Here is a 22030-nt window from a genome sequence, read left to right as displayed (position 1 = left end):
TTAAGAAAGAAAGAAAAAAAGAAAGAAAGAAAGAAAGAAAGAAAGAAAGAAAGAGGGAGGGAGGGAAGGAGGGAAGGGGAGAGAGGGAGGGAGGGAGGGAGGAAGGAAGGAAGGAAGGAAGGAAGAAGGGAGTGGGGGAGGGAGGATGGAAGGGAGGGAGGGAGGGAGGGAGGGAGGGAGGGAGGGAGGGAGGAAGGAAGGAAGGAAGGAAGGAAAACAAGCCCCACAGCCTCCGGCTTGTCAGAAACCCAACTGGAGGAGTGGGGGAGATCAAATTAAAATCAGGGTTGCTAGACTTGAAATTAATAAAACATGCTGTGTCAACCACACTTCAATTAAACAAGAGAGAGCAGAGAGATCAAGGCTGTTATATCAGATGAGTCATTCTAAGACCCAATGGAGACAATGTCTGCAACTTCAAGCCACCACAGAACTGTTCAGTAACCAACTGTTGTCAGAAGATCTGGGAACTGGGTTTTCTTCCAGGGTATCCTCCCTGGCTGCATTTCAAAAGGACAGAACAGGCTGAAACTTGCTCTATGATCCTACCTCAAAACTTGTTCAGTGCAGTAACTAGAAGTAACAGCTTTACTTTTAGCTCTGACATCTTGTTTTTTAAGTTTATTTGTTTTGAGAGAGAGAGAGTAAGACAGGCTGAGAAGGGCAGCAAGAGACAGAGAGAGAGGGGGGAGAGGGGGAGAGAGAATCCCAAGCAGGCTCCACGATGTCACCAGGGAGCCTGACACGGGGCTCAAACTCACCAACATGAGATGAAGACCTGAGTTGAAATCAGACGCTTAACTGAATGAACCCCCAGGCATCCGTCCCTCCTTTAGCTCTGACATCTTAATGCTTCATTCAGAAGGGTCTTTGGTCATACTGAGTCTGAGTTCACTTGGTGTTTTTGTGACTTTTCACAGAATGCTAGCAAAATGTTCTAAAGTCATGGGTTTGAGAGATTCCATTAAGCTAAGTCAAGCTGGCTTCCTTTTTATGCAAAGTTTTTATAAGAAAAAGTCTTTGACTAAACCAAAGCACTGGAAATTACAAAGTATTTGAAAGAACAAAGTCAAAATTATTAGGTAGGAAAATTTATCCAGCTGCATTTTTAAATTAAATTCCAGGCCAGGAAAGTTAATTCTCTTGTAACCCAAATAACTGCCAGTTTCTGTCAGGATTCTCTCCAGAAAATATTTTCAGGAGAGCCTGAAAGTCTCAGAAATCCGAATTCATCAATTTTATAGCTCCACATACTGACTCTTGTATCACATGGCATTACATTTAAGCTGTAAACCACCCCAAACTAAATGATATATGGCATTTAAATAAATAAGCAGGTTCTTGAAAACAATTTCAGTGCCATCAAAATCCTGTTTGATTTTATTTTTTTTAAGTTGGCCACACACTGCCTTTTTTTGTTTTCCAGAAGTAAGCCTCTAAAAGAAATGCAACTATCTTTAGCATTTCTTAAGGAAAAAAGAAGGAGGGGGGGGGAAGGGGAGAGGGAGAGGGAGAAGGAGAAGGAGGAGAAAGAGAAGAGGCGCCTGGGTGACTCAGTTTGTTGAGTGTCCGACTTCAGCTCAGGTCATGCTCTCATGGTTTGCGAGTTCGAGCCCCGCATTGGGCTGTCTGCTGTCAGCCCAGAGCCTGCTTCGGATCTTCTGTCCCCTCTCCCTCTGCTCCTGCCTGGCTCGGGCTCGCTCTCTTACTCTTGTGCACTCTCTCTCTCTCCCAAAAATAAACATGGGGGAAAAAAAGAAAAGAAAAAACTTTCCACATTCAGCTAAGCTGGGAATCTCTTGATACTTTGCTCTGGTCCATTCTGCCTTCCAGTCCCATCTTGATGGTGTTTCCCAGGGTTGTGTCTCAGTCGTGAGCACCCGATGCAGACCAGGCTCTGGGTACCAGACCGGGAAGAGGGGAGGGCATGCTCGGACCATTCCAACCTGAGCTGAGGTCAGAGTCCGGATGCGTTATCTGCACAGTGAAGTTTTGCGTAAGGAGCGTCACCTACCCACATCTGTTATTCTGCTCCTTTTCAGAGGAGCCCAAGGTCCAGGACATATATGCAAATGAAGGCAAATGGAATTGATGGACTCTTTAGAACATCATCTGATGACCCTGGCACACTTCAGAGAGCAAAGCTAAAGACCAATCCTGGATGTCCAACCCATGTGAACACTTTGCGACGGCCACCTCGAAAATGACGCCGTCGCTGCTCTGCACATGCCACACCGTGCTCCTGGAGAACCCCGAGGTCTACGGCAGGTCCGGCTCCCACCACGAGGGCTGTGCAGGGCCCTCTGGGGGCCTGAGGGGGATCTGGTCCACACCGCGCCCCACCCACTAGAGGTGGAAATCAGGCAAGCTAGTTAGTCTCTGGGGTGTCCTGTTCACACATGACGACAACCAGCAGGGCTGTCCGGACACTTACTGAGACCAGGGACTCAGCACCAGGTGCACAGTGAATGTGGAGGACCAGGGTGCTTTCCTGTCAGGATGGCAGTCATCATAACTCACCTATGCTTGGTCTCAGAACTTCCTTGTGTGCCTTTGGATCTTTTAAATTCTGCATAGGTCCCAGGATTTGGTCCTCAAACTATTAGTCCTAACCCGGCTGAAGAATAACAACACCCCGTGAGGGTGAAATCTCTTTAGAACACCCCCTAAGGCCAAATCCCTGTAAACGAGTTATGTTTCATGAATCCTTCTTATGACCAAATGACCTTATGACCCAACAACAGTCCTTCCAACTGTGAGCTCTGCAGAGAATTCAAGGTGACAAATTTCACAGGGTGCCTGAGTGGTTCAGCCGGTCAAGCGTCCATCTGACTTTGGCTTTGGCTCAGGTCATGGTCTCACGGTTTGTGAGATCAAGCCTCACGTCGGGCTCTGTGCTGTCAGCAAGGAGCCTGCTTGGGATTCTCTCTCGCCCTGTCTCCCTGCCCCTCCCCCAGCTTGCACGTGCTCTCTGTCAAAAATAAACATAAAAAAAATTTTTTTTGAGAGTGACAAATTTCAGAAATCCAATTTACATGGACTCTCTCACTGTGGTAGCCAAATGATGCGTAATCCTATCCACCAGAAGCGCTCTCCCCGCCGAGTTACCTTTCCTCTATCACAGGAATCATCACCGGCTAATATGCTAGGCCACCTACCTCTTTCAAATTGTAGCTTTTTATATCTTTGCATAATTTCAGCCGCCACCATGCACTCGATCTAGAAAGAAAACAAAAAACGCAAACAAGAAGTGTAACAAGCCGACGGCTAGACTATGATACCAGGTCAGCCTAAACCGAACCCACAGCACCCGCAAAGCCAACCGAGCAGGGCACAGTTGCACACGTTAAAAACCGGATTTGTTCGGGGACTCGTGCCTCATCCTCCTGCAGGTGGCCTTGCTTAGGGCAGGCGGCATCGGGGCAACTGATCGCAGTTTCCAATCCTTCTTTGATCAAGAGCTCGACATACTGTTTCAGGCACTGAAAAGAAAAAAAATCAGAGAAGTATCTGTAAACATCTTTACTTCCTTAAGGGAGAAAACTCAGCAGGTGCGGAAGAGGTGATGAATCGAGCACGTTGTTCCCTTACGGTTTCGTATTTTCCCTGGGTCGCCCAAAGCAACCACTGAATGAGAGGTTTCATTCACTCGAGTACTGATGGGGCACCCCCTGTGCCATGCTGGTCACAGAACTGAGGCTGCGGGTGGGACCCCTGCACACGACCTCAGCAAACACCAAGCCAGTGAGTCTAAGAGGAGGAGGAAGGTCGGGAAAGAATATTTCTCAAATACATATTAGACATCGGGCACCAGACTCAATTGTTATACTCCATTGTTTCATGTACTCCTTAGAACATTCTTTTTTTTTTTTAATGTTTATTTATTTTTGAGAGAGAGAGAGAGAGAGAGAGAGTGTGTGTGTGTGTGTGTGTGTGTGTGTGCACGCACGCAGGGGAGGGAGAGAGAGAGGAGGAGACACAGAATCTGAGGCAGGTCAGAATCTGAGCTGTCAGTACAGAGGCCGATGCGGGGCTCAAATGCACAGACCACGAGATCATGACCTGAGCCGAAGTTGGACGCTTACCCGACTGAGCCACCCAGCCGCCCCTACTCCTTAGAACACTCTTACAGGACAGGCATGACTGTCCCATATTTCAGGTGTGAACACTGAGTCACCAAAGGAACTTGCCAGCTTACCCAGATAGCAAGGGCAGAGCCCAGATTCAAGCCCAGCCTATCCGACTCGGAAATGCCCCCACGCTCCCCCTTAGGACCCTCTGCCGATCCTTACTCACTGACACCCCGCTTACTCAGTGATAACTTACTACAACCTCACCTACAGGGTGGACTGTTGCAAAGTCTCAGGTCAGTCAAACAGAAAAAGCGGGGGGCACAGCAGGGTTCTAGTGAGGATGATGAGGGTGTACCCCGTGCCAATTTACTCCTGCTTCAGTCTACCAGCCTGGGAAGCCCACACTCCCCTGCAAAGCACATTATAAAGTCCAATTAAAAGAAAAAACATGGGGGCGCCTGGGTGGCTCAGTCGGTTCAGCATCCGGCTCTTGATTTCAGCTCAGGTCATGATCTCCCGGATTGTGGGATAGAGCCCCAAGTCAGGCTCTGTGCTGACAGTTCAGAGCATGCTAGGGATTCCCTCTCTCCCTCTCCTTCTCTCTCTCTCAAAGTAAATAAATAAACATTAAGAGAAAGAAAGAAAGAAAGAAAGAAAGAAAGAAAGAGGAAAGAAAGAAAAAGAAAGGAAGAAAGAGAGAAAGAAATAGAGAAAAAGAAAAAGAGAGAGAGAAAGAAAGAAAAAGAAAGACAGAAAGAAAGACAAAGGAAGAAAGAAAGGAAGAAAGAAAGAAAAAGGAAGGAAGGAAGGAAGAAAGAGAGAGAAAGAGAGAGAAAGAAAGAAAGAAAGAAAGAAAGAAAAGAAAAGATATAGCTTTCCCCAGTAAGCTCACTACCAAAAGTAAACAGAGACAGACTTTGAAGAGCTCAGAGAAGAACTCAGAGTACTAAACCTGGGGCCATTAAGTGAAGAGAAACCAGTTTAAAAATGACAACAGCATCCTCAAATCAACTTGCGATCACAGCCCAGTTCAATATTTGGGGTTCCTGAGGCCAACACCACTGTTATAATAACACTATTAAAAGTAATAGTGGTTCATCGACAAAAGCCCATAAGCTATGTTTCCCAAGCCTCCACCTCCCCCCAGACGTGTTCCGCATTTCCCTAGAAGGATGCGTGGTCATTGCTAATGGGTGTGCCTCAACTGTCCCTGTCCCTATGCCCGGGCTAAGTCTTCCTCTCCTCCTACTAGCCTCGTTTTCCCGACCTGCACTTTGGGGCGCTTTAACCCACCTCCTGGTGGAGCTGTAAGAACTTCACGCAAGAGAATCCAGAAGACCGTGTGGAAAGCAGCATATGCCTGATTATGTAAAGAATAATTTGATGTAAACAGGTAATTTCCACCGTCGTAGCACATGAGGATACTTGTCCACGACAGACCCCAGGTAGCAATTTCTCTTAAAAATACCAATCAAGGTCATCCTCGGAAGGAGCCATTCCGCGGACGGAGCCTCCCTCCAGAGCGCTAAACAGAACGCGTGGCTTCACCTGTCACCTGCCACGCTGGTGCCCAGACCCCGGCCCCGAGTTCAGCCTGCCCTCCTCTGTCTTGCCCGGGCCCCCCCGTGAGTGCAGTCGCTCCGAACGTCTGTCACTCACAGACCACAGTTTACCGGCACGACGGCTGGGAAGAGAGCTCCCGGAGAACCAGGCGTGGATGAGCCCCGCAACAAGGCACAGGGTGGTCCCGGGGGTCCACTCATCGGAACCAAGGTCATAAGCAGGGGAACGGCAGAGGAAGAGGGAGCAGTCACACGGAGCCTCCGGTGGGCCCGGGCCCCGTCGCAGCAGCTGCTCGGGGAAACAGCAATGTTGCGGCTTGGCGGCCGCGACCCTCACAGCAATGGTGTGTTTACAGCCAAGACGAACGTGGAATGTCCTGTTTATGGCTCGTGCCGCACGTGGAGGGAGAAAGACCACAGGCTTTTGGAGCCAGACAGACTCATGGAATCCTTGTAGGCAGAGGCCACGGCCGGGCTCCTTGGCGGGTTCGGGCCGCAGCTCCCTCAGCCATAAAATAGGGATGCCCCGCTTGCTGGGCTCTGGGGACTGAAAGAAAGAACGTCAAAGCGCCCGACACAATTCTTGGTATGCGGCCCGAGCCAAGCAAACAGCGACTCCCGTTTCCTGCGCTTTGTCTACCTGTGCGTGTTTCCTACAGTCACAGGCATAAAAACAAACCAAAACCGTAGCCACAAGAGGATTCGTTTACGGTTTATAATCAGTTTGTCTTGGGGCACCGGGGTGGCGCCGTCGGCCAAGGGACCGACTTCGGCTCAGGTCATGCTCTCACGGGCCCCGCGTCGGGCTCTGTGCTGATGGCTCGGAGCCTGGAGCCTGCTTCCGATTCTGTGTCTCCTTCTCTCTCTGCCCCGCCCCCGCACATGCTCGGTGTCTGATTCTCTCTCTCTCAAAAATAAATAAAAACATTAAAAAAAAACACAACAGACTTGGCATGGAGCAACGATGAGTGTGTCACATCTGGCTGGGAGCGAACATCCCCGGCCCCTCAGATGCATCTGTGCTGTTTGCAAAATGATTATAACGAGTACGCTCTGGGAGCATCAATTTGTTTACTACATAAAGAGAGATGATCTAAGTGTCTGACCAACCATCCACTGAAAACAAGCCCGGTCTTCTTCCAGATACGCAGTGGGTCATGACTCACAAGTCATGGTTTTCAATTTAATAGCTAAAAGATGTCTTAAAAGGCACAAAAATGGGCAGAGAAGCTCAGTAAACTACGCAGTACAAAAGCAGATATCAATGGACTTCCTGCTATCATATTAATTATAGCTCCCAGTGATCAAAGGTCTTCACGTTAGCTGTTAGCCCACTACCCACAGCCTTCCATTTCCCAGATGAGAAAACAAAGGCTGGGGGAAGCTCAGAATGGCCCCGAAGGCATACTCTGTAAGTAAGGGAGCGGGCACTCACGCGTGCCAGAGTCCAGACAGGTGAGTCTTTGTTTCTGGATTTTAATTTCTGCCTTCTTCCTCAATTAACAACCCTTTCAAATGTAATCATCTATTATGCATCTTCAGTGACCTCATCAGTGTTTTTGTTAGAACGGAGAATTGTATGTTCTTTAAACTGGCAAAGTCTAGGGGCGCCTGGGTGGCTCAGTTGGTTAAACTGGCAAAGTCTGAGTCAGCCAGGAATGTATCTGTACGTGCCCATGACGCTCAGATGCAAGGACGGTCCCAGACACCAAGCCCCGGACAGCCGCTGCGGGGGGAGGGGCTCATCTGCAGGTCATGGTCGTGCACTGTGCCCGACGTCCCAGTGGGAGGACAGGGGCCCCACCCGGACGGGGTCAGGAAGGCTCCCAGAGGTGACATGCTGGCCAGAGGGGCAAGGACATCCCAGGAAGGGGGGTGTCTGCTGCACAAAGGACAGGAGGAGGGAGGGGAGGTGTCAAGAGCCACGGAATGTTCCAGGAATTTCCTTTGGGGCAAGGACATCCCAGGAAAGGGGGTGTCTGCTGCACAAAGGGCAGAAGGAGGGAGGGAGGTGTCGAGAGCCACAGAATGTTCCAGGAATTTCCTTTTCCATTTCGTCTTCCAACAGCCTGAAACCCAGTTCCAAAGAGGAACGGCAATCCATTTCCCACCGAGCAGAAGCGGGCCACAGAGACGCAGGGCCCTGCCTCGGCTACAGCGAGTCTGAAGGTTGTGTGTTTTCTCACTTGAGGGCCTGGCGGCTGTGGAAGATCCTGAGAGCAGGAGAAAACTCCAGAAACCGTGCTCAGAGGGGCCCGAGGAGCCAATGCTCCTCAGGGATCCACTACTTAGGAACATCACGTGCAGGCAGGTCCACGCAACGGCGGTGGGACCCCAGTGAGCACTGTTTGAAGGGCAAGGACCCCGGAACTGCACAGCTGGCTTCACATCCCAGCTTACCAACTTGGCAGATGTGAGCAAGGAGCTTCACCTCCCCGAGCCCCCCGGGGTAAGCCTGCCGCCAAACCCGCTCCAGCCACCAGACCAACCTGTGGCGGCTGCGGTCACCGGGCGGGCGAGCACCACACGCCTTCCTTGGGCCTCAGCTCTGCAGCCGCCTGCAGCCACCGCCCCCTCGGGTATCAGCGCATGGCTGGCCCCCCACGCGGGGACACAGGCGTCCTATAGCCCTTCGTAGGCTTGTGATTACAGATGCTGGGTAAAGATGTGGAGTGACAGATTGGCGTGGAACCCTCTCCTTCCAGAGCACCGAGGTGGAGGTCCTCAGGCACGGCTCTGTCACGTGTCTGGGGTCTAGGTCGATTCAGCCAGTAGGCATGGAGCACCTGCTTTGGTGACAAGGACCTCTGGAGCTTCGTGGGGCGAGGGGGAGGCTTGGGGGGCCCTCACTTCACAACAATCAAAGCAAAGAGAGACACGAGCCAGCTGCGGGTGACGTGAGGACCGTCCTGGATGGGGCGGCTGCTTATTCAACACAGTCCGGCAGAGAAGGAAGTGTCCGTCCCCGTGTCAGGTCCACGCGAGGCACACAACGCCAGAAGGCTGTCTTGATGACTGGGGGTGTCAAACAGAGTACCTGGGGCTGGACTGGACTTGCCCCATCAAAGGCTACATCACGAGAACCCAGTCTCAGCGGGGGGAGGGGAGATCTGAGCGGGGCAGGGAGACCAGGTAAAACGGCTCAGGCCCACGGTCCCCATCAGGGCCACGTGGCGCTCCGGCTTCGGGCAGCGGTGGTGGTGACAGCTCACGGGTCGGGAACTGGGCACATCCTACAGCCCGGCCTGAAGCCACTAGGGACTGGAAAACTTGACCATCAAAACGCGGCATCCCCCGGGGTCCCGCACGAGGCACAGGCAGCCCTGTGGACGGAGCGCCGGAGGACGTCCCGAGAGCTGGGCCGTGCCCAGTGCCTGGCGGGCTCCAATGAGGCGAGACCCAGAGTGGGGTGCAGTGCGGGGCTGAGGGAAGCCGGGAGGTGATGGTTAGGATGGCCTGAAGGGGGCCCCATCCTGCTCTGACAACCTGCGGGCTTGCTGGGGATTCGGGAGCCTGGGCACTGCTGCTCTCCGCAGGACGGATACCCCAGGGGAAGGAGGACTTTCTCCTGCACAGTGACCGACCGGGGGCTCCTGCACTCCCTTCCTTGGTGCAGAGGCCGAGCTGGCCAGTGGGGAGTGGACAGGTCCCAGAGAGTGCACCACCCTCCTGCAGGGAGGACACGCTCCTCCCCAGGGAGCACAGCCTCCTCGAGGGGGCATACAGTCCTCCCCAGGGAGCACAGTCACTTCCAGGGAGCACAGCCTCCTTGAGGGGGCATACAGTCCTCCCCAGGGAGCACAGCCGTTTCCAGGGAGCACAGCCTCCTCCCTAGAGGTCACGCCCTCCTCTGGGGAGAACACCCTCCTCCAGGGAGCACAGCCTCCTCCCTCGAGGTCACACCCTCCTCTGGGGAGAACACCCTCCTCCGGGGAGCACAGCCTCCTCTGGGGAGCACAGCCTCCTCCCTAGAGGTCACACCCTCCTCCCACCACACCTGTAAATAAGCTGCAAGGGAAACAGCAAGTGTGGACGACGCTTTCTACCTGCTGAGTGTGAAAAACCAAAGCCACAGAGGAGCAAAACTGAGTGACCAAACCTCACCTTCCTCACAAAGAAGGCAGGTCAGAGGTGTCTGGTGGGATGGGGTTAACACGTACACTAGAGATGGGAACACTAAGAGGCCAGCATGCCATCCACTCAACAAATTCAGATTCACCCCCGAGCAAAGTCTAGAAGCCAAAACCGTGCAAGAACAGATGAGCCCCGGGGGGACGTCTGCCAAAGGGAGTCCGCATGCTTCTAAGTGCGGCTCTGGGATCACGCGTGTGTGGGGTAAAGGCCTGAGAGAAGGGGGTGCACGTATATGACTCTGAGGACCCAAGCGGTGCAACTGCTCAGAGCTGGGGATGCCTGAGGGCTCATTCCAGTAGAGGGAGAGGCCGCGCATCCCACCTCTTCAGGCCACGCGGTCTCCTCTGTCCACACCACTGAGGATGATTCCATCCAATGGCGATACCAACGGTTTGTCTGTTCTTTACCTCAGATAAGAAGGGGCGGGGAAGATGGGTGGGTGGATCCATCCGGGCACCTTGCCCAGGACCCCACCTGCCACAGACCTGGAAGGGTCTCCTGGATGCGAACACAGAGGTGGGCTTGGGGATGGAGAGTCAACTACACAAGACGGGGACAGAGAAAGCAGGCTCTGAGTGCCCGTTCTGGGTTGGAAGGTGCCAGGATCCAGGGATGTATGACCTCGAGAGCAGCACGCGGATGAGTCCAGAGCGGCCCTCTAGCCCTGTGCGAAGTTCCCCAGAAAAGCAGGCGCCAGGAGTCAGCGTTGTCTTAGGGGCCGCTGGTGGATAAGCATCACGTCTGGGTGCAAGCGGCCAGTCTAAGCAGGCCTTTTCGTCTTTCTGGGCTCCAGTGGCCCCTCGTGAGATGGGAGAATTCTGCCCACTTCACAGGGTTTTATGACAGGTGCATGTGGTAAGTCACCAGCAGTTAACAAATGTTATTCCCTATCCTTTTCTATCCACCAGGTAGAGCTTCAGGGGGACCCTACAACAAAAACCACGCTGGCACGCCTGTGAGCGGCGTGGACAGAGAATCCGAGGGGTCTGGGTGACGCCTTGAGGCAATGCAGATCAGCAAGCATGTGGGCCACATCGACACAGAAAGGCCTTGCAGAGCTACGTGTCCACATGGCTGTCACCTTGGCAGCTGGAAGCCCCAGCCCTCTGGTCCATTCTCAGCCCTGGGCCCCAAGGCACCTCAGCCTGCAAGTGTGCCTTTTCCCATCTAGAGACCCCAGACTAGGAAGAGGCCCTCTACACCACGGAGCCCCCAGCCCACGAGAAGAGGCCGGGAGTCTGTGCCCCTCAGAGGCCCAGGGTGCTCAGAGCACTTGGGACAGAGATAATCCACCGGGCTCGTGGCCCCCAAACACCATACTGGCAGAGCAGGCCTGTGTTCAACCACTTCACATGGTTTCAGTCTCCCCTGTAGACTCTGGTTTGAATAGAGACCCTGAACTGCAGGACCCTTTGAAAACTACTTCCCAGGATTCACTCCTACCCTGGGGCGAGCCAGAGGTAGCTTCCTCTAACTCTGAAGACACTGACATTTCTCAGACTTGTCTCAGAGGAGGAGAGGCAGGATCCGAGCAAGAGTAGTTGTGACAGCGAAGAAGAGAACAGTCAGAGAAACACCTGAGCCATTTTAGAACTCAAGCTGCCTGCCGTTCCAGCAACAAACATTTTGTGTGAGCTCCACAATGACACAAAACCAAATCCCTGCTCCTCTAGTGGAGGGTACAGGTAAGCAGACATCGTGACAACACAGTTGGACGAAAGGAACCAGAAAATAACAGGAGCTGGAAGCTTCCGATAGTTTGGAACCATTGAGCGTAGGAATAGAGGAAGTGGACAGAGAGAGTCAGGAATGGAGCTTTGAGGCTGGATAAAAGGGAGGGACCCAACTGCACGGTGGCATTTCCACTCAAGAAGAGTCTCAACTACAGAGGGGGTCACTTGAACTAGCTACTGAAGGACACGTGAGTGTGGACAGAGCCATCACGGCAGGCATGCAAAAGTGGGGGTGTCATGGTGTGATGGGGCCAGATGGGGAGGGTTTTGCTGGGGTTTCCACTGCTTTCTAAAGTATAACAGTGACATAGCCGGCGGGGCCTGGAGGGGGTCCCGACCAGAAATCGGCAGTGTAGACGTGGGGGGAGATGAGCAATGTGCTACCTGCCTGGAAAGTGGGCGCTCTGAGGGCAGCCTTGGGTTATCCACCTCCCACGCCCGGCCATGGCCACACAGGAGGCAGAAAGCGTGGGGTCCAGAGTAGTGGGACAGGAGGACGGGAAATTGCTTTTGACCAGTCAAAATTGCTTTTTGACCTTCTTCCAGTCAGGCCAACTTTTCTGTGTGCCACAGTTTGCCATCGTTTGGCCACTGTAGGAAGAGCATCGACTACACAGACCACGAGTCTCGGCTCGCTCCAGGATGGGCTCCACCATTAACTCCTGGGGAACAGCATATACGGATGTGGCGAAGAGGCCTACGAGGTCAGAAACAGAGCCTGTATTTCAAGGTAGAGACGCCGGACTGCAGAGTCAGTTTCCCCATGAACCCTTTCCTTCTCAAGATCAATGTACCTCAGAACTTAAGTGTAACTCTTCCGTGATTATTTATTAAGAGGGCGTCCTCTGGTCTCGCACAATTTTCTCTCTTCGCTCTTTCCCACGTCCCCACGTCTGTCCCCCGGGACATCACAACTCTCTGGCTGTGGCCGTGGCGGTGGGTTGGGGTGACGTGAGGCCCCACACCGGGAAGAAATGGGGCGTGGGCACCTGCCCCACTCTCGGTCGGTCAACACGCACCTGCTTCCCCTATTCACGCTGCAGAAACGAGCGGAACTGTTCTCAACATTTTAATTTTTAATACCTGGGGGTGAAAAAAAAAATCTCTGCTGTCACGCCATCTCTGAGAGCTGCAGGTACCCCATGTTTGAGGGAACAGAGCTATCTTCCCCCTTTCAAAGTCCCCTGGCTTACATTAAGCATTTGATGTGAATTAGAGTTGCTTGTTTTTACTACAATTCTCTACGAACAGAAACCCCAAACAGCAGCAGCGAAAGCGGGTGAAAGGCCAGGGAAGGAGCAGGTGACGGAGACACAGCAAAGTCGCCCAGAGGCGCAGGGCAGAGGGGACTGGACTCCACTGGTGGAGACAGAGGAAGACTTCGCTTCCGCCAAGAGGGAGGCGATGTCCACAAAGCGGATTCGCTAATCCACCCAGACTTTCTCCCTCACCCTGGCGTTTCCCCTAGAAATGAAAAGGAGTCCAACACGCTGCAGTAAGCGGCTGGAGGTCTGTCAGTCCGCCCCTCCCGCGTCCCCCTCCCTCCCATCCTTCGCCATCTCAGGAAAAGGTCAAAAGCAATTTCCTGTCCTCCTGGTTGAAGTGACTTTCCTGAGGCTTTAACGACACACACTTCTCGCACGTCAACACCAATGCAGACTCACTGCAGTTTAGGCCAGCGACCCTTCAGTGATCAGTGATGACAAGTCCTGAGTAAACCCGGGGTTCCAGCCCCTCGGAAAGCCAGCGGCTGGTTCAAGCCCAAGTCAGAAGATGGGGACATAAATGTCTGCCGAGCTCATCTCCCCCTCTGTGAAACGGAGATGGTAACATTGAAGGTGCCGGTGCCCCAGGGACATCAGGAGACAAGCGAAATAAGGCCTGTGAAGCGTGGCCAGGAAGGAAGAACACGTCTCCTGCAGAAGGCCAGGGACGGCCAGCTAGTGCCCGGTACTAACCTAGACATCTGAAACATACACAGGCAGGCCACCCAGATGGTCCATTTATAACGTGGTTAAATTCAGAAGCAACTTCTTTGGTTTCTTATAGTTGGAAGAAAACAGTTCTTTTTTTCTTTTCTGGACTTCCCCCCTCCTCCCTCCCCTTGAATGGGAAGAACCATCAAGTAGAATTCAATTAAGATGATCTGAAAATAAACCCCTACACCCTCATTTTCCCTTTCCGAAGGGTCAGATGCTGGGTCTGAGTTAGGCCTGATGGAAAGCGAGGTCCCTATAATCACTACAGCAGATCATCTGGCCCCCAAATAGTGCTGGAGACAATCTGCAGAAATTTAAACGTGATGTCAACATCCCTTCTAACACCACACCAGCGAAAGGTGACGCGAATAGCTGAATATTCAACCTGTGCACGATCACTAGGTCAGCACTCTTGTAACCTCAAGCACAGAACTGTACAATTCAATTTAAAATGAGGAACGGTAGGGGCGCCTGGGGGGCTCAGTCAATTAAGCGTCTGACTCTTGATTTCCGCTCAGGTCCTGATCTCGCAGTTAGTGAGTTCGAGGCCCGCATCGGGCTCTGAGTTGGCAGTATGGACCCTCCCTCTCCCTCTCGCTCTGCCCCTCCTGCACTCCTGCTCGCGCGCTCTCTCTCTCTCTCAAAATAAATAAATAAACTTAAAAAAAAAAAACTAAAAAATGAGGCAAGGTGAAGCTTTTCCCTTCTGGAAAGGCGAGCACGCGCCGTGATCAGGTCTTCTAAATTGCATCATCACTAGCTTCTAAAATTCTGTTTGATCACTTTTGGATCACGAGCACCTGTGACGGCCATCTACCCGGGTGCCCGACTGATTTGAAGGAGGATTCCTTCAGCAACCGTGTGACAGACTCGGTCGCTGGCAAGGGTGGGGTCAGAGATTTGCCGGGTGCCAGCTAAAACCGAAAGCAGAGGCCTCCTCCCGAAATTCCTTCCAATAGTGGTTTTCTCCGGAAGGACCAACCAGAGTACAGAATATGCACTGGCACTGGGCGATGGTGGTCATCTGCTCCACCGGGTACTCCCCGAGACACAGCTTGCACGACACCAGCGGATCGAGGGCCAGGTCCCACGTGGGCCGGTACCGCGCTGTGGTCATGGCAGAACAGTCTGAAACGAGAGAAGCACAGGGCGTCAGACCCCCACGTGGCCTCCAGCAGAACCGAGGCAGGAGTCACCTCTCTCGACTCCACATGGGGCCCCAGGGAGTGGCCAAGAGGCGGTCGATGGGCCCAGGGATTTAGCTCATTTGGGTTCTCGGAGCTTTAACCAGGGGTCCCTGGGTCCCTTGGGTCTGTGGGTGACCCCTCCCCCGCGCAGAGGGTAACGAGCGTGTCTACCCTCCAAATGGCAAACCCCCTTGCCGCCTTCCCTCCATCCTTCTGATGGGCACTGAGTAAGACACGCCCCCACCCCCACCAACCGAGCACCTCGTCTAGGAGGGCAAATCCTCAGCAAGCGTGGAGAAGAAGCTTCCATTAAAATAGTCTGATCAGACGGGACTGTTCTAGGATTTCTGTTGCAAGAACATCTCAGGGAAGGCGGTGGAGGGGCACCTGGGTGGCTCAGTGGGTTGGGTGTCTGACCTCGGCTCAGGTCAAGATCTCGTGGTTCACGAGTTCAAGCCCCGCATTGGGCTGTGTGCTGACAGCTCAGAGCCTAGAGCCTGCTTCGGATTCTGTGTCTCCCTCTGCCCCTCCCTTCTCTCTCTCTCTCTCTCTCTCTCTCTCTCTCACTCTCTCTCTCTCAAAAATAAACATTAAAAAAATAAATAATAAATTAAAGAAAGAAAGCGGTGGGTGTGGCCCCTCCAAATGGAATCCACCTTTCCACACCATAACACCCAGGTGTTACACCCCCCCCCCCCCCCCGCCAGAAATAGCCCCAACACCACTGCCTCCTTAAGCACTGGCAGATTTTCTCAAACGTAAGCTTCGGGGAGGCAAGGGCCTTTGGCAGACTTGTTCATTTACACGGGTCAAGTGCATCCAACGGTGCCTGGTGTGAACCCCAGGCACCCCAGGAACTTCCCCATCCTCCGGGGACATTCTCTGGTCACTTCCCAACCCGCCCACAGTCTGCTTCCTGATAGCATGTGTTTTCTCTTTGTATTTATCACACTGATTCCCACTGCTTGCTGCTTGGGGAAGACAGGGAAGGTGCGTGCCTCTAGCCTCTGGCTCATCGCTTGACCCACAGCGACCTCTCAACAACTGCCTGTTGAGTGAATGAACAGATCCTTGTATCTCGGGCTATGTCTTCTCAGTCTGAACCCCTGGCACCCGATCTAAGCCCAGCAGTCAGTGTGCACCCGCAGTAGGTAAGCGTGCCTGTGCTCCCCAAACTCAGAACCGAGTACGATTCAGCTAAAATTTCAGGCGCAGTCCCCAGCCATCTGAACTCTGAGAGAGAGCTCCTACTATCCAGCTTTCAGGATCCAAACTGATTTAGACAACCTGGCATCCTTCTCTGCCCAACCTCACCTTTGAACTGAGGGACTAAATGACATAGACAGCAAGAGACACCTGCGTTCCTGCTAGTTTGTGAGGCCGCGAAGGGAGGATCTGTCTTTTCCTGCCTCATACTTACAGCAGAGGGATGGATATAGAATGACAAAGACCTAACCCACGAAGGAACAACAAAAATAAATCAGAACACCAACCAACGACCGGAACATACACAAAATGATTCTAGCATCTTGGAAAGATTCAAAGATGCAGGAGACACAATTCCCCGCCTTGGGGCGTCTTCAGATTCGGTTCAGGAACCCGCTTGGCCAAAGAGCAAGCTAACCGATACTATAAGGCAGTATATGGTTTATGTGCGAAATCGGTGCTCAAGGCACTTGGTAAAGATGAGAGTAAGTCTGGGTAGAAGACTCCTCAGCAAACTGGAAGAGCTTCATGAGGAAGACGAAGCTTGAGTGTGGAAGGGAGGCTACATTTCACATGGGTAACAGGGAGTGGCTATCAAAGCAGGAGGGAATAGGTTTCATCAGGCGGACCGAGCGTGGCAGGACCACAGCAGAAGCAACAGGAAACTCTGTGCTCTGAGGGCAAACTGAGCGTCCAGAACAATTACGGTGTGGTTGCCTGACCGTCGTCAGCCACGGTGTGGTTCCGTGGGTGAGGGGGTGAGGGGGTCCCGGGCTCGCTGTGAGGTCGAGAGAGGTCATGTGCAGGACCTGGCACATGTAGGAAATGCTCAGTAGAGACCCCCGCTCCTCTTCCCCTGCAAGGTCTCATTTTGCCAGCTACTCCCAGGGGTGAGGAGTTGTCATGATTGCTTTCTACGATCTACTCATATTCCCTTCTCAAGTTTCACCAGTGGTCGCTGTGGATCCTACACTGGGTGTCCAGGGCGGGGGAGAAGGTAACTGCAGAATCTTGAACTCAGACGGATTAGACACAAAGAACAAAGGAACATAAGTGATGAAAAATAACGGAGAAGCAGGGGGAGACCCTGACCTTTAAGAGCCCAAGCAAAGGAGGGCAGTTACTGGAGGCCGGCAGGAATCTGCACAGAGACAAAGAGGAGAGATCAGCGGTCAGGGCGGGAAAGGGACGGCACCCAGGACCCCTCCCCGGAAAGCTAATCACTGGGAGCAACTTAGTCTAAAGTAAGTGTATTTTCTGTTGTTTGAAAATAACTCTCTGACACAAACGCAAGGAACTTTTGGATTGGTCGGAGTCTCATAATTTGACCTACAAGCCAACGGGCCAACACTTAGGTGGCTTGGGGTCAGTGAGCTATCTCGGGGCACACATAACCCCCCCGCACCCCGTGGGATATGTGTGACATTCTTCAGGCACTTCTGGGTGCCCAAGAGCAAAGGAAAGGACAGAAAACAAACAGTTAAACTGATAAGAGTTCACATCAGTTCACAAACATCTTAGTACAACTACAAAAAAGGGGCAATCTTACCAATAACCTAAAGTCCAGAAACTCCCCCGTGTCTTAATGCTAATGCTTTGCTAGAGGCAAAAACCACCTTAGCCTGACCATAGCTAGGCCTCTGCTATCCCGGGAGTCTACTTTAGCATATGGAAATCCCTTAAGAAATGTCTTCCTGACTGTACCTCCCCCGACTCCATAGTGTATAACCCGTCACGCCTCACCACCCCAGTGCCGCTCTTCCTGCCCACGGGTCCTGTTCCTGTGCTTTACTAAAATCACCTTTTTTGCACCAAACACATCTTCAAGAATTCTTTCTCGGCCGTCAGCTCCGAACCCGCCCCCCCCCCCCAAAAACCTCATCATCATTATTATTTTAAATGTCCACAAGCATTTTCTGAATCCTGGGCTCGTGAACCAAGATGTTTTTTCTTTCTCTCTATCCCTCCACGTCTTCTCTTGTTTTATTCCTCAATGATTTTTTTTTTCAAGTAACATTGCTTAAAGCTCACTGTACAGAGCGACGATTCCATTTTGACTATGGAGGTCCGCGAGCCCTAAAAGGGATCACAAACCTGTACCAGAGGCGTCGCAGCTGTGGGCGGCGGCTGCTGACTGGTGCGTCCCTCCCGGACAGCTGGGGGTAGGTGGCTGGGAGCTCTGTTGCAAAGGCCCAGTCTCGGATTCTGGAGGGCTCTGTAGCAGCGGTCTGAGGGTAAAGAGGTCCCACGTTGGAAGGGAGAAGGGTTCTGCCGCGTGGGTCACTGACTTTGGACAGACTAGGAAACTGTCGTTGTTTTCACTGCATAAAACTACACACCGTACCCTCCCGCATCCACTTGCTGGGAAGGGTGAGAAGAAATAGATTTAGGACTCCTGGGACACTTTACCTGTCCGGGAAGTGGGAGTCACTGTCCTGTGTCAGGTTTAAAGCCCTGGGCATTAACCCATATGGACTAAAGGGACAGACAAGGCGCGAGCACAGAAACTGTATGATCAACTTAGTCTTTCAGGAAGTGCCAGGGACGGCGGTAACCTTTAGAAGCAGCACACGAAAGCCAAAGGCCCCTGCTTTACTGTCCGCTGTTCAGTGTGGCCCCCGATCGGACGGCACCCCAGAACGCGCCACACGACGGCTGACATCTAACCCTTCAACACAGAGTCCTCGCAGCCCCCACCCCGAGTCCCGGGCAGACCAGGGGTCACGTGAACGTTCACCTGCCCCACCCACCGTGTAGCACCTTCACCCTGGACCACTGGTCGCCTCCTGGCCTGGTCGCTCCCAGACTCTCCCTGCTCTTCCTGGCTTCTGGGCTTGGCTCTGTTTCCTGTTTACGGCCTCTCTGAAGATGTGATCCTTGGCACAAACTGCAGGCTTGACCTCTCACTTCCTTTCCTCCTAGACCGTGATTTCCACTTGACTTCTGGACACCGTGGCTTCCCACTGCCCTGCACGCCCGGCAGCCCGGCCCCTCATTTCCCTCCCTGGGCGCTACTCTTAAAGCGGCTCAGATGCCAATTTCCTGGTCCCTCGTCAGTCGGTATTCTTTCTCCTCCAGACTGGATACTCTCTGAGGTGCCCCAAATCAGGATTCAAACGGGGGACAACGGGACATAACAAAAGATATTTTTGAAGCCCGTCATGGACCTTCCCGACACACAGGATGGGCTGAATGTGATTTTACAAACACTGAACAGCTGCAAACTTGAAATAGGAATTTGCTAAGAAAATCACAATGCACAATAAAAGAAAAGAAAAACAATCTTTGTTTTCCTAATGTGAAGGTCAAGTCCTATGAAGCCAACTATTTTAAGCACATCTGGTCAATGACAAGCGTTGCTCAATGTAAGTAATTCAGAATGTTTATCAGGCAAGTTACTTGTTAAGCGCTGTGGGGGTCGCTCAGAGCAGGCACTGTGGCGCAGGAGGTGTGGACACGAGAGCAGAAAGGGCCGAAAAGGAAGGCAGTCGCATGTGAACACGAGCTCTGGTTGCCGTCCAGAGACGTCCCCCCGCTGGGCTGGGGGCTGCACACTTGTGCGGGTCCCTACGCTCCCCGCCTTCACCCCTTCCGGGAGAGCAAAGGAAGGAGGGGTAACTGACTGCCAGCCGGTCACTGCCCACCCTTCCCTCTCCCGAAGACCACGCACAAGCCCCCGCTGGCCGAAGCGCTGTCTCCCCCCGCATCCTGCCTCCCCCCTGCATCCCCCCTTCTTCACCAGGGGTCTGGACCCTCCCAGCCCTTCATGCCCACCATCAGCCCCTGGCGTTGTGAAGTCCCCCCCGGTCCTCTGAACCCATCAGCTGCTGACCTGTCTGAGTCTCTGCAGCACGTGGTCATCGGCCCTGAACACGCGCTCCCCACAACACCAGCATCGGCACCGCCGGAGGACTTGCTGGTAACCCAGACCTTCAAAATCAGAAACTCTGGGGGAGGGCGGGGAGGAGGGACAGACAGAGCAATGTGCATCTCCATGGGCCTTTCCGGGGATTCTCCTCTACAGGGAGGGTTGAGAGCCACTGGTCTACGCCATTCTGCCTCCGGCACCCCCCACCCAGGTCGCGGGCTCCAAAACCCATGTGGGCTTAAGCCCGACAGACACATCGTCCCTCCAAACATCGCTGCCGAGCACTGTGTCTGCCAGGCACTGGCGAGACTCGGTATGTTGATCTTCATTTATTCTTTTTAGGACATTCTCTGGGGAAGTGTGGCTTTCCAAGTCTGCCATATGTATTAGCTTCTCTCTCCAACTTGCTAATATATTATCCAAGGCTAAGTGTCATTCTCTCTCCTTAACAGTGCTAGTCACAGGCACACGCTCATATTCTATATACGCATACGTATGTACATGTAGACACGTATGTACGTATAGACACATCTTGGTTGCTTAACGTGCATCAGGCATCACGGTCATCACTTCCATGCATCATTTCATTTCTCCACACGGTGCCTTTGGGACTTTAACAGTCTGGGGTTATTCTAATTTTACAAACGAGGAAACCAAGGCACAGAGATAGCGTGACCTGGTCAAGCACACACACCCACCGACTTGCAGTCTGCAAGGTGCTGACGCACAGGCATGTGACCGCCCTGCTAGAACTCCTTTGTGTCTCCTTCTGGATCACGGGAGAATGGGGCCTCGGTGAATGAAATATGCCAGTTTATTTAAGTGGGCACATCCAGACAATAAACTATTATTCGGGGCTGAAAAAAAGGGAGCTATGAAGCCACGAAAAGATGTGGGGGAACCGTAAGCGCATGTTCCTAAGAAGCAGATCCGAAAAGACTACATACTGTGTGCCTCGAACGACGTGACATTCTGGAAAACGTAAAATTATGGAGACTGTAAAAGAGATCAGCGATTGCCCACGGGGGGAGTGGAGAAGGGGATAAACAGAGTGAACAGGCAAAGCCATAGAACATTTTTTAGGACAGTGAAGCTATTCAGAACGGTATTGCAATGGTGAATATGCGTCATTCTACATTTGTCAAAACTCACAGGAAGTATAAACAGCAAGAGGGAGCCCTAAGATGGGTGCTCTGAACTGTGTTCCTGCTCCCCAAATCCCTAAGGGGTAGCCCTAACCTTTAATGTGACCGTTTGCCTTTAGGAGGTAATGAAGGTTACATGAGGTCATAAAGACTGGGGCTTTCTGGGTGGCTCAGTCGGTTCAGCGTCCGACTCTTGGTTTCGGCTCAGGTTGTGATCTCACGATTCCTGAGATCAAGCCCCGTGTGGGGCTCTGTGCTGACAGTGTGGAGCCTCCTTGGGACTCTCTCTCTCTCTCTCTCTCTCTCTCTCTCTCTCTCTCTTCCCTTACCCTGCTCATGCTCTCTCTCTCTCTCTCTCTCTCTCTCTCTCTCTCTCTCTCAAAATAAATAAACTTAAGAAAAAAAAAGAGCAGGCTTTGATCCAGTAGGACCGTGGCCTTATAAGAGAGGACAATGTGGGTACCTCCCTCTCCCTCCCCCACCGTCTCTCATCCACTATGAGGACCCAGTGAGAAGGCAGGCGTCTTAAGCCGGAAAGGGGACTCTCACCAGAACCTGTGCATGCTGGCACCTGATCTCAGACTTCCCACCTCCAGAACCATGAGAAATAAAGTCCTGTTGTTTAAGCCACCCGGTCTGTGGTGTTTTGTTCTGGCAGCCTGAGCTGACACAGTAAACCATGAACTTTGGGTGATTATGATGTGTCACTGCAGGTTCATCCATGTAACAGGTGCCCCTCCTGTGCATGATGTCAATAGTGAAGGAGGCTGTGCCTGTGTGGGGACGGGGCGGATACGGGAACTCTGTACTTGGCCCTCAATTTTGCTATGAACCTAAACCTCTAAGAAACAAAAGGGTTTTTTTGTTTGTTTGTTTTTTAAGGCTACATACTGTATGGTTCTAGTCATAGAACATTCTGGAATTGGCAGACTGTAGAATCAGTAGACAGATGAGCAGTTACCAGGAGATGGGGAGGGAGGAGGGAGAAGAGGGCTGAGCAGGTGAGGCGCAGGGCGTGTGTGAGGGCATGGAAAGTACTTTTGTAGAATGCTGTAAGGACAGATGCGTGCCGCTATGCATTTATCAAAACCCATGAAACAAAACTTCACAGCACAGGGAGTGAACCTGGATGCATGCACGTTT

The 22030-nt window shown here is 52.5% G+C and overlaps 1 protein-coding gene across 13 annotated transcripts in view; it reads right to left on the bottom strand.

Annotated features, from left to right (window-relative positions):
* The window catches only part of RNF144A (ring finger protein 144A), a 124915-nt gene that overhangs the window by 34929 nt on the left and 67956 nt on the right, over positions 1-22030 (bottom strand). For 4 of the 13 annotated variants that reach the window (XM_047845160.1, XM_047845162.1, XM_047845165.1 and 1 more), the window contains 4 exons: positions 17969-18102; positions 14464-14609; positions 3378-3482; positions 3159-3219 (listed from right to left, as the gene is read on the bottom strand). In XM_047845160.1, the coding sequence (XP_047701116.1) occupies positions 3159-3219; positions 3378-3482; positions 14464-14598 (301 nt within the window). In that variant the 5' untranslated portion in view covers positions 14599-14609; positions 17969-18102. Of the gene's footprint in view, positions 1-3158; positions 3220-3377; positions 3483-5366; positions 5677-5746; positions 14027-14463; positions 14610-17968; positions 18103-21436; positions 21523-22030 lie in introns of those variants that run through there. The other 9 variants (XM_047845158.1, XM_047845157.1, XM_047845159.1 and 6 more) reach the window with 6 other exon arrangements.

This window comes from Prionailurus viverrinus, unplaced genomic scaffold (assembly GCF_022837055.1).
Source record: "Prionailurus viverrinus isolate Anna unplaced genomic scaffold, UM_Priviv_1.0 scaffold_33, whole genome shotgun sequence".
In the NCBI taxonomy this organism is placed as follows: domain Eukaryota; kingdom Metazoa; phylum Chordata; class Mammalia; order Carnivora; family Felidae; genus Prionailurus; species Prionailurus viverrinus.
The sequence above is the reverse complement of the archived record's forward strand: the minus strand, read 5'-3'. Positions and strand labels throughout refer to the sequence as shown.